Source organism: Triplophysa rosa, linkage group LG18, assembly GCF_024868665.1.
Source record: "Triplophysa rosa linkage group LG18, Trosa_1v2, whole genome shotgun sequence".
NCBI classification, from domain to species: Eukaryota; Metazoa; Chordata; class Actinopteri; order Cypriniformes; family Nemacheilidae; genus Triplophysa; species Triplophysa rosa.
Genome location: NC_079907.1, coordinates 13,932,189 through 13,945,270, shown reverse-complemented (window position 1 = coordinate 13,945,270; position 13,082 = coordinate 13,932,189). Strand labels below are relative to the sequence as shown.

The 13,082-nt window shown below is 40.4% G+C and overlaps 1 protein-coding gene across 1 annotated transcript in view; it reads left to right on the top strand.

The window, feature by feature from the left end:
- Positions 1-13,082, top strand: part of LOC130569018 (uncharacterized) — a 99,149-nt gene that overhangs the window by 21,330 nt on the left and 64,737 nt on the right. The window contains exon 14 of the mRNA XM_057358349.1: positions 12,384-12,578. Coding sequence (XP_057214332.1) covers positions 12,384-12,578 — 195 coding nt within the window. The remainder of the gene's footprint in view (positions 1-12,383; positions 12,579-13,082) is intronic.

The following is a 13,082-nucleotide window of genomic DNA, read 5'->3' as shown; positions in this document are numbered from 1 at the left end:
GCATAACTATTGTTATTCGAACATACGTACTTCTTATAATTATTCTTGTTCCGCCAAAAGTTTGGCACGCTACTTGTCCCGCAGCTTTTGACGTAGCCCCATGAATGAATACATCACATCGACGGGCCTATTCGGGAATGGTGTACTATGACTTTTATAAGCGATCGGGTGGGGGGGGGTGCGATGGGGGGCGAAAAACCACCTGAAAAATCCCATTGATTTAACATTGCGCCCAACTTTGAGGGATCGTAGCTCCGAGCGAGGATATCATAGAAACATGAAAATAATACACGATTTGAAGGGGTTATCAGGCTCTTTAAGAACATCACTCAATGGGTTGTAAGTTGCACCCCTGGGGTGTGAGAGCCTCCCAAAATTTCCCAATCACAGGAAGCATGCCCACATAAGGCGTAAAACGTCCCGTGTTGAATATCTTAGCAGTACAACCACTTAGAGACAAGGGGGTGGGCTCATTTTACTCAGGCTACCAATCAGCGTGACATGATCATTATGAAGTTATTAAGCCACGCCCATAGCAACCATTTACAGCAACCTAGCAACTGATCCCATAGACTCCCATTATAAAAAGTCCATGTGGATATCTTTGCTACACAGTGTCGTAGAGACAAGGGGGTGGGCTCATTTGACTCACACAACCAATCAGTGTCACAGGATCATCTTGAAGCTATTAAGCCACGTCCATAGCAACCATTTACAGCAACCTAGAAACCGATCCCATAGACTCCCATTATAAAAGGTTCAGGTGGATATCTTTGCAACACAGTGTCATAGAGACAAGGGGGTGGGCTCATTTTACTCAGGCAACCAATCAGAATCAGAATCAGAAGAGCTTTATTGCCAAGTGTGCTTGCACACACAAGGAATTTTCTTTGGTGTTGGAAGCTTCTAGTACAGACATTCAACACAATGACAATACAATATAATACGATACGATATAATACGATTTACAGTCTAAAGATTCTAAATTGTGCATATATAAAATAAAGACTATTTTACAGAAAATGGGGGATAATAACATATAAGAGACATTGTACAGGGTAGTATATAGTAGAATAAACATATTAACAGATTGTATGTACACTTGTGCAAATGGATAATTTAGTAAGTAGAGGTAGTGTTATATACATGTATACATAAGATGTAGATATAATAAGGCACTATAGTGCACACTATAGGAGTAGTGGAAGTGGAATATTGCTCTTAAGGAGCAGTTATCTGTTTAGGAGGGAGATTGCCTGGGGGAAGAAGCTGCTTCTGTGTCTGGAAGTCCTGGTGTTTGGTGCTCTAAAGCGCCGGCCAGAGGGCAGCAGATCAAAGAGTTTGTGTGCTGGGTGTGTGGAGTCAATGATGATTTTTCTTGCCCTGTTTTTCACTCTGGAATCGTACAGGTCCTGAAGTGTGGGCAGAGGAGCACCAATAATTTTCTCAGCACTACGAACTGTCCGTTGTAGTCTTCGTAGGTCTGATTTGGTGGCCGAGCCATACCAAACAGTAATTGAAGTGCACAGAACAGATTCGATGACCACTGAGTAGAACTGGGTCAGTAGCTCCTGTGGTAGGTTGAACTTCCTCAATTGACGGAGGAAGTATAACCTCTGCTGGGCCTTCTTTACAATGGAGTCTATGTGGGACTCCCACTTCAGGTCCTGAGAGATGGTGGAGCCCAGGAACCTGAATGACTCCACAGTATCCACAGTGCTGTCCAGGATGGTGAGGGGAGGAAGTGATGGAGGGTTCCTTCTGAAATCCACTATCATCTCCACTGTCTTGAATGCATTCAGCTCTAGGTTGTTTTGACTACACCAGGCAGCCAGCTGAGCAACCTCCTTTCTGTAGGCAGATTCATCACCATCTTGAATAAGGCCAATGACTGTGGTGTCATCTGCAAACTTCAGGAGTTTGACAGAAGGGTCTGTAGAGGTGCATTCGTTTGTGTAGAGTGAATATAGCAGTGGAGAAAGAACACATCCTTGAGGAGCTCCGGTGCTGATGGTACATGTGCTGGATTTAAATTTTCCCAACCTCACTAGCTGCTGCCTGTTCGACAGGAAGTTAATAATCCACTGACAGGTAGAGGTTGGCACAGAGAGCTGGGTAAGCTTGGGCAGGAGGAGGTCTGGGATTATGGTGTTGAAGGCCGAGCTGAAGTCTACAAACAGGATCCTGACGTAAGTCCCTGGTCTGTCTAGGTGTTGTAGGATGTAATGCAGTCCCATGTTTACTGCATCGTCCACAGACCTGTTTGCTCGGTAAGCAAACTGGAGGGGATCAAGAAGTGGTCTGGTGATGTCCTTCAGGTGGGCCAGTACAAGTCTCTCAAATGACTTCATGACCACAGATGTTAAAGCAACAGGCCTGTAGTCATTAAGTCCAGATATTTTGGGTTTCTTCTGTACAGGGATGATGGTGGAGCGTTTGAAGCATGAAGGGACTTCACACTGCTCCAAAGATCTGTTAAAAATATTAGTGAAGATGGGCGACAGCTGCTCCGCACAGACTTTCAAGCAGGAGGGTGAGACATTGTCTGGGCCTGGTGCTTTTCTGATCTTTTGTTTGCGGAAAAGCTGGCAAACATCCTCTTCGCAGATCTTAAGTGCAGGTTGAATGTCAAGAGGAGGTGTTAATGGTATAGCAGAGATAGGGTCAGGGCGGGTGTGAAGGGTGAGACTCTGCATTTCAAAACGACAATAGAAGTCGTTCAGGTCGTCAGCCAGTCGTTGATTACCCATAGACTGAGGGGATGATGGCTTGTAGTTGGTAATGTCTTTCAGGCCTTTCCACACCGATGAAGGGTCGTTGGCTGAAAACTGGTTCTTCAGCTTTTCAGAGTAGCTTCTCTTAGCTGCTCTTATCTCCTGGGACACAATCAGTGTCCCAGGATCATCATGAAGCTTCTAAGCCACACCCATATCAACAAAACATGTCAGCCTAGCAACCGTTTAGCAATACCTATATCTCTGCATCGGAACATCGTAGAGAGACGGGGGTTGGTTCTTTACATTCATAGCTTAGAGCAGGAGTCTTCAACTAAAATTGCTTAAGGTCCAGTAAACGAACCCTCCTTACCAGCTGAGGTCCAGACAATTAAATACCTCAAAATATGAATAGATTTTTTTTATATCTATACGATGGCATAACAATGTCTGACAACAATATAATGAAGGAAAATGTGCAAAATGGCCTAATCTCTAAACCTGCACTGAACATACATTCATTTCAACATTAACAACTTTAAAAGAAAACTAAAGTGTTGTTTTCTGCTGAACTGAGATTAATAAATAGCAGCATCAAGTTGTGACTGATCATCCTCTGATAACATTTCAGCTCTTCTGGTGGCCGTTGCAGCTGAAAGGGGGGTTTGTTGAATATTTTCTTTTAGTTCATGTCTTTATTTTCCTTCTAAAAGTGTTTCACCGAAGCCTCCATGCACTCTTTTACTTTTTTTCCCATCAGTAAAGGGCTTGTTATGTTTTCCTAAGATCCACTGTATTCTTAATGAACATTCATATGCTGGTTGTTGGGCGGTAAGTGAGTGAGGGAAGACCCGTGTAGATCGCTACTACTGGGCTTTGAGCTCATATATTTTCCGTGTCCTTACCTCGGACTGCTGCGGGTAAGTGTCCACGTCTAGTTTCATACTGCCGTTTAAAGTTTCCAATTTTGACAACCGCGACAGACTCCGTGCAAATGAGAAAACCCGGTCTCGTGCATGTCGATGCAGGAAGAATAAATGCAAATCTCTCGACCCATTCATCTCGGAAAACATGGTTTTCAGCGTCAACTTTTCTAACTTTTGAAAAGGACATTGTTTTTCAGTCACTGACTGTTACATCTGTCTGCGCGCTGTGCAGCGAGTCTGTCTTGACTCTCTTCACTCAACGACGTCTGAACGTAGCGACAGTGCGCATAATATGTTAACTGCCACATTAACTGTCCGTGGCGCCGTAGGACCCAAACTGCTACTGAGCGGACCTTGATGTGCCTGCTATAAATTTGATTGCATTAGAAAATAATGTTAGGCGTTCGTTTTTTTTATTATGTCAAAAGTCTTTGAGGTCCGGACGGACGCATCTCGCGGTCCGCTAGTTAGTGACCCCTGGCTTAGAGCATCATCAATTGGCAGATGCTAAGCCATGCCCATAGCAACCAAACAGGTTAGCCTAGCAACCATTCAGCAACACCTATATCTCTGCATCAGAACATCGTAGAGACACGGGGGTTGGTTCGTTTCACTCATAGCTTAGAGCATCATCAATTAGCACAAGCTAAGCCACGCCCATAGCAACCAAATATTTTAGCCTAGCAACCGTTTAGCAAAACCTATATCTATGCATAAGAACATCGTAGAGACATGGGAGTTGGTTTGTTTCACTTGTGGCTTGAAGCATCATCAGTTGGCAGATGCCAAGCCACGCCCATAGCAACCAAACACATTAGCCTAGCAACCGTTTAGCAAGACCTATATCTCTGTATCAGAACATCTTCGAGTCATGGGGGTTGGTTAGATTCATTAGTACTTAAAGTGTCATCACCCTAGTGCCGAGTTCCGCAGTTTGCCACGAAAGCATCACTCACAGTTTCTTTAGAAAATGTACTATCTAGTTAAAACTGTAACACTGTTATACGTTGTTTACCTGGAAACCTGCAGCTGTACTACATACAACACGGATTAGCACAATTACTTTATATTGTAAGCCATCAATTTAACATGTACAGGGCTCTAGACTAACTTTTTGCACTGGTTGCACTGGTGCGCCTAAAGTGTTAGGTGCACCCAAATTTTCGACCACATCGCATTTAACACCGCAGTTTTACCAGTTCATTTCTTTTTAAATCGCTGGCCATAAAGGCAAAATTGACTTGTAAATGATTAACTAACTATCTGGTCAACATAAAGTTCTTTATTTGAAGCACAATTCTACAAGAAAGGTAACTTACTGAAAAAGTGTTGGTGCTTAAAGTGCTTCACTGAACTGAAACTTAAAACATCTCAAGATAAATGGACCAGGGCTTGACATAACCTGGGAGGTTGATGGCTCCGTGTCAGAGCATTGCTTATGATTTTCGGACGGATCAGGCCTTAACTTAACATTATTCATGAAAAAGTTGTCAATCGTTCTTTTCATATTCTCTCATCATCCACTCTGTTTAACTGACGGGCCTATAGGCTCCTCACCTCTCTGTCTGAGTGCAGCACACGCATTTTCACACGTACACACCAGAGGTTGCGCTAGACTTTTTTATGGTCCGTCATTTTGACTGACAGGCTCGTAAAAAATCTGTCATAATCTATTAGTACCTGTCACTATGGTGCAAAGTGGCGTTAGTTGGTTAATTAGCATGTTCGTGACATCATCACGCTGTACTTGCGTCTCGGAACTTGTTGTATTTTAATACAACTGAATGCCCAATAAAGCCGTTGTTGTTTATATTCATCTATATATTTAATGTTTTAATGTTTATGTTCATATGTGATTCGATCTGGGAAAACCCAACAAATTTATATATTACAGTTTTTGATACCATATTCAAGCCCTTTCCAAATCAGTTTTTATTTTGCTCATTGTATGTATGTAACAAAAGTTATGGCTGAGGTCGGCTGAAGCGCTAGGATTTTAAGGAACGGAATTTGGAGAAAAACGGGTTTAAAGTTAAGTGATGAAAATAAAAGCATAAACAGTCCAGTATCACAAGGAAAAGTCACTTTACAGTGGTAAAAGACTTACTCTAATAACAATTTAATAAAAAAACATTTCCTAGTGTTGAAGTCTAAAAATACTGTACAAAACCATTTGAATAAAACGAAAGTAAGGAAAATGGTGCAGGGCACACTTAAAGAACTTGAACTCTGCCGTTATCACTACACAAGGAAACTAGCAAACATTACGGACAACAACTAATAAGCAGTGAAGCAAGTTTTACCTTGTTTATCATGTGCATAGTGTCTGGACTTTTGATCATCCCTTGTATGTTTTGCGATCGCAGTCCGGCTCGCATGAGCAGCGATAACTCCCGGTGCTGCAGACGGGGAGCTCCGCCATCTCACGAAAACATTGTATGAAAAAAACTTTGCATGCCGTAGTTTACACAGGACTGGAGGGAAATGTGCATTGATACTCCTTCATACTTCATGTTATGTAGTTTACTTTGATAGGCGAACTGTCTTTCCCGCGTCTCAGCGCGACATCCGACCGGTTTTCTCAGATCGCATCACATATGTCTAGTCAGTAACAATGACGGGTGAAAACACGCACGTCCCTTCGCGAGCATATCACGCTCTAATGAAGGGAAATGGGGAGTTACAAATTGCCCTCATTGTAATCCGTCAAAATAGCTGACGGACGGACAGCCTTCAGATTTTTCCATCACTGGTAAACATTTTTTTGTCAATGACAGAGAATTTTCGGTTAACACGACCTCTGATACACACACTTACAGGAAAATCTGGACCACGGCCAATCAAGAGGGGGGTCCGCCCTTCACTATCTCTGATTGGTTTAGACCACGATATGGGCCTAATGTGTGTCTGTTGTTGAATCACAGGGAGACTTTCAGAGTCGCGGAGACTTTTTTCTCCCTCAAACGGCTGGTCGCACCGGTGCGACCTCAGATTTTTCTTTTGAGAAGAACAATTTGAGAAGCAGTCGTCGGTAAAATGACGAGCACATAACACAAGGTTGGAATTGTACTGCAGTGGTATCGTGGAAAAAATAAAATTTAGCCACTGATCCTTCACATCGTCATCCTTTGGCAGTGAAAACAAAGTACATTTGCGTTCACAGCACAAAACACAGCGTCTTCTCGACATGTTGTATACGCAATACTACCTGAAGTGCTAGTGGGCAGGTCAGAGTGTTCCTGTTTTGCGGGAAGGCGGGGATTATGCTGATGCGTTACACTGTGACGTATCGATGTTATACTCAAAAGATTCGAAAGCTTAACGATTTGTTTGGGCGGTTCGGAGTCGACTCCTTACTTTGGAAGCCAATATCTTAATTTATCATGGACTTTTTGGATTAACAACTTTGCAGATCGTTAAAATTGAAGAAAAGCTACGTTACACACTGCTATGCCGGCAATTTTATGAGATTCATGAAACCTGCTCTTTAAAGCCACCAGCTCTTATTAGTGGGGAGACATCAGTAGTATTAGTCAAACATTAATAGGCAGTGATAATTTGCTGTTAAACTGTAGAAAACTTTCGTTGCTGGTGACAAGAAACTGACACAAGATGATATCTTGGCAGTGGGTGGGTAGCAAAGGCTCTCATAAGGGGGCAAAAGTGCTATATCTAGGTTGTTGTCATGACAAAGATCACTCTTCTGTCAGATCATTAGTCTGTATATCTTACAATAGATCTTAAAAACGGACAGTTTCTGTAACTTTAGTTTGAACGTAGTGCATTTTAAGTTGTTGTAACATGTCAATATGTTTATGCATTGGCTAATAATTATAACTTCATAAAGTTATTTTGTTTTAAAAATATTAATTAACATGACTATTTCTTATTCATTTAATTAAACTGTTTAATGTCATGTTTAAGAACAGCCTTTACCATGGTTAAACACTATAATGCATGGTCAAGTGTTGCTTATTGCTTTAGTAATAACTTTTGTAATTGTTTTATTAAATATTGTGTAACATGAGTTACACGGGTCTATTTGTAGAAATAGCCAACAATACATTGTATGGGTCAAAATGATCAAATTTTCTTTTATGCCAAAAGGATATTAAGTAAAGAACATGCTCCATGAAGATATTTTGTAAATTTCCTGCCATAAATATATCAAAACGGATGCAGCACAATCGCGAATTGCCCGTTCTTTGGGAAGTACTCACTCAAGTTTGGTATCTATGTAAAGCTTAGAATTTACTCTCCACAACAGCCGAAAGTGTTAAAACAAACCCGTTTCTTCTTAGCAAAGGCCTGCTACAGCGCCTCTGATGGACAACTTTAAAGGTGTTTTTCTCAATATTTTGATATTTTTGCACCCTCAAATTCCAGATTTTCAAATAGTTGTATCTCGGTCAAATATCGAAAAGAATTGACACTTTATGTTCCTGGGTCACATATGTCATGTATATATTAGCCATCAGCCTCTCTGTTCTTCTGATGTCAGTATATGTAAAAAAGCATTAAGGTAATTATAAAGTAGTAAAGGATGAATTTGAAAGCATTTGAATTATACATGTGACCCAGTAAGTCTCTAATTATACATGTGACCCAGTAAGAATTAGTAAACTAATTCAAGCATCGAAGTTTGATTTTTAACCATTAATTTCACTATTAATAAAGATATTAAGATTATATTTTCAATCAATGTTCTTTACATTATGTAGAGTAGAATGATTTTATGTAAAAAAACAGTAAAACACAAAAAAGATCTTTAGCTGGATTTTCAAAGACTAGTTCACATATAAAAAAATGTCAAAAGCTGGTGTCTCATGTTATGTATATTTATCCAAATCTATAGTCTCTTTTGGCTGAAATGCACAGCGCAGGGTGTCCGCGGGGTGTTTAAACTTATTTATCAACTTTTAATAATTTTTGGGAAAATTTAAACCGGCATGCAATTAAAAATGCCAATTCAAATTGATTTACACAGTGTAGCAGTATTCATTATAAATTATTTATCCGTGCACATTATTATTTAAAAAAAAAAAAATTGCACTTGAAATCTTTGTAACTTGTAAACGTTAACCCCCCCCTCGAAACGACCTCTCTTCACATCTGAACACGAGGAATGGCGCGAGGGCCGAGCTACAATGACTGACAGATTGCAAACTGGATTACAAATCTGACTCCATTTTGTTGGCAACACCCAACATTTAAAGATCCAATCAGTACTCGATGAAAGAAATCAAGTCCCGCCCTACATTTTTTTTCTCATTTCAGAAGTTGTTGCACTCAGATATACGTCACGATATGGAAGAAAAACAATCGCTACTTCCGTTTCATACCGACTTTAAGGCCCTTAAAATGTATTCAAAAGTCTTGAATGCCATTGTTCAAGGTATTCAATTTTGTATCATCTTTTCATATTTGTCCAAGAGGTCATATGCTAAAGTTTGCCTGAATTTAATCATTGCATAGGTGAATAGTGGGAGGTCCATTTACACCCATTTGTTAAACAATATTCTTAATTAATGGGGAAATGCAAGTTTTCATGCAAATGGTTGGAGGATAAAGGGAATAACCGTGAGGCGTATTGCTTTGTGTCGGAAGGCGATTAGCGTAGCCTCATTTCTCTTTCTTATAAACCCTGCATTGGGTTAGTCACTCAATTAATTATCTTTTGCTTCGTAACCACCCTTCTAAATTATGTTGCATTAATAAGGAGTTATCAAAAACTAAGACTGTTTAGTTGTGCTATCTTACAATCAGTATATAGTAAATGTAAGTTAAAGTGTCACTAATGTACGATTAAAACTTGTGGTGATGAGGTCTTATGCAGACCTGCCAACCTGTACGCATTTTGCGTAGCGGGTACGCATTTTGACCCCAAAGTATGCTGATTTGTCACTCGAAACTATCTAAAAACCTGGTGACGCAACAGAAAAAGCAGAGTTCGACCAATTGTGGAACTGGATTTATTCAGCAAGCTGAAATGATTGACAAATGGGAAAGTCCTATAAATTACAAGAGACTGCAAATCAACAGTAACACAAAATCCAAGAGGTGGAACCCCCTTCCACTCCCGCCGTCTGACTTATTTCTTAAGCGAGGTCCGATTACAGCACAGTTGTCACAGTACTTCTAACTTAAGGTAAACGCGTTTTGGTTGACGTGAAAAGTTGAATTGATGTAACTTAATCAAGCGTTTCCAATTTAGCTACTTTATAATTAATCAACATTCAGACCCCTTTTGCTAGTTTGTTTTTAAATGGAAGGTGCATAGCGTCAAATCTAGCAACTTTTTGGATAAAAATGAGAGTTCATTCAGTCGAAATATGTCGTCAGTACTGCCTGTGAGCGCAATGTGTGGCTTTTCCGGTGCAGGATCGCATCTATTTTGTGGCGGCGAGTGGTAGAGAGAAGCAGCGCATTGTGTTGACCATACCGCACAAAACGGCATTTCGAAGACATTTGAACCTGAATGAACACAGTTCGTCTGTAAATATGCACTTAGTCGTTATTCAGACTAGGCTTTGCGCTGCATGATACAAATAATAAAGTAATCTAGCCTAAATCAACCCATATAGCTGCTATTTATTTAATATTGTCAGACGATGTCATGGTTATAAATCAGGATGTACTATTAATGGCTCGTGTATAATGAAGTTATACTTATAACATGTCCTGACAACATAAACAGAAAATATGTCTTTATTGGACATTTAGTTGTATTACAGTGGCAGTTAACAAATTTGATGTGCCGAGTCTGAACACAAAATACAATGCCACCTCATTGTGCATAATGTTAATTAGCATGTAACACCATTCAGCGCGTCACTGGTATTGTCCTAGTTTTGGTTAGATTATGACCAGTGTGAATTTTTAAAATACTCTGTCATCTGAAGCATTGGTGATGTTCTGCTCAGACAGGCCAAGTCAGCAAGCTATGAGACAAATCAGTCAAGTGCCACTGCAAGTAGAGGTGATGAATGATGCAAAAAGTGGCATCTCAACAAGTGAAGTCAGATTATTCACACATGCGCACAAATCCTAATTTCTTAAATGCAAATAGTTTTTTTTCTTTGAAAGAGTTATTCTCAAAAATGTGACTGCATTGCAATGATGTGGAAGTTTCAAATTTCAATATTTTATTCAGAATACAACATAGATGACATATCAAATGTTTAAACTGAGAGAATGTATCATTTTAAGGGAAAAACAAAATTGATTTTAAATTTCATGGCATCAACACATCTCAAAAAAGTTGGGACAAGGCCATGTTTACCACTGTGTGGCATCCCCTCTTCTTTTTATAACAGTCTGCAAACGTCTGGGGACTGAGGAGACAAGTTGCTCAAATTTAGGAATAGGAATGTTGTCCCATTCTTGTCTAATACAGGCTTCTAGTTGCTCGACTGTCTTAGGTCTTCTTTGTCGCATCTTCCTCTTTATGATGCGCCAAATGTTTTCTATGGGTGAAAGATCTGGACTGCAGGCTGGCCATTTCAGTACCCGGATCCTTCTTCTACGCAGCCATGATGTTGTAATTGATGCAGTATGTGGTCTGGCATTGTCATGTTGGAAAATGCAAGGTCTTCCCTGAAAGAGACGTCTGGATGGGAGCATATGTTGTTCTAGAACTTGGATATACCTTTCAGCATTGATGGTGCCTTTCCAGATGTGTAAGCTGCCCATGCCACACGCACTCATGCAACCCCATACCATCAGAGATGCAGGCTTCTGAACTGAGCGCTGATAACAACTTGGGTTGTCCTTGTCCTCTTTAGTCCGGATGACATGGCGTCCCAGTTTTCCAAAAAGAACTTCAAATTTTGATTCGTCTGACCACAGAACAGTTTTCCACTTTGCCACAGTCCATTTTAAATGAGCCTTGGCCCAGAGAAAACGCCTGCGCTTCTGGATCATGTTTAGATATGGCTTCTTTTTTGACCTATAGAGTTTTAGCCGGCAACGGCGAATGGCACGGTGGATTGTGTTCACCGACAATGTTTTCTGGAAGTATTCCTGAGCCCATGTTGTGATTTCCATTACAGTAGCATTCCTGTATGTGATGCAGTGCCGTCTAAGGGCCCGAAGATCACGGGCATCCAGTATGGTTTTCCGGCCTTGACCCTTACGCACAGAGATTGTTCCAGATTCTCTGAATCTTTGGATGATATTATGCACTGTAGATGATGATAACTTCAAACTCTTTGCAATTTTTCTCTGAGAAACTCCTTTCTGATATTGCTCCACTATTTTTCGCCGCAGCATTGGGGGAATTGGTGATCCTCTGCCCATCTTGACTTCTGAGAGACACTGCCACTCTGAGAGGCTCTTTTTAAACCCAATCATGTTGCCAATTGACCTAATAAGTTGCAAATTGGTCCTCCAGCTGTTCCTTATATGTACATTTAACTTTTCCGGCCTCTTATTGCTACCTGTCCCAACTTTTTTGGAATGTATAGCTCTCATGAAATCCAAAATGAGCCAATATTTGGCAAGACATTTCAAAATGTCTCACTTTCAACATTTGATATGTTATCTATATTCTATTGTGAATAAAATATAAGTTTATGAGATTCGTAAATTATTGCATTCCTTTTTTATTCACAATTTGTACAGTGTCCCAACTTTTTTGGAATCGGGTTTGTAGATCCATGTTTTCTGTATATACCCTGACAGGGAGATTGAAGTGTAGATTTATATTTTGGAGTAGTTATTTTACTCTGATGTCATTTTGCAGGTGTTTTTGGAGCCGCTCTCTAAAGTGCTTGGTCAAGCCAAATCTAAAACACTCCTCCTGGACGCTGCTCATTCAGACACACGTTACCGGAACAAACTTCATCAAATGGGGCTTCTTCTTGGTATAACCGAGTGGAGATCTGACTTCAACAAACTTGTTCTGCCAGCTGCTCTGGAAGTTCCCTTACTCATGAAGGTTTGATTTTTTTCAGTAAGGAATAGTTGATGACGGGCCGTCGGATTCTTTGAAAACATTGCACACCCCTAGGTGGTAACACGTTAACTGCGTTACAATCCGTTACACCTGTGCATTATTTTCAAAGAATTTCACGGGCTGGATAAAATTTTTTCCGTTTATAGCACGGTTACACCACAAGACGTTGTTGAGATGTTTTATATCAAGACATTTGTAAGGTATTTGTCCCGGAATGAACTTGTTGGCAGGACTAGTTTCTTACGCATCTCATCTCAAGCCGTTGCTTGAGCCTGTATATACAGTTATCAGAGAGCGAGAGCGAGAGCGAGAGTGAGAGGAAGCCAGACAGCGCACATGCACGCACGTTTGCTTCATTGAGAGAGAAAAGCAAAAGTATCTATATTTGTTTTCGTTGTATTCAACACCCCTATCATATGTCTTAAATAGCTCGGGAATATTTGTGGCAAAAGCCAATAAAACAATGTATGGCTCAAAATTATAGAT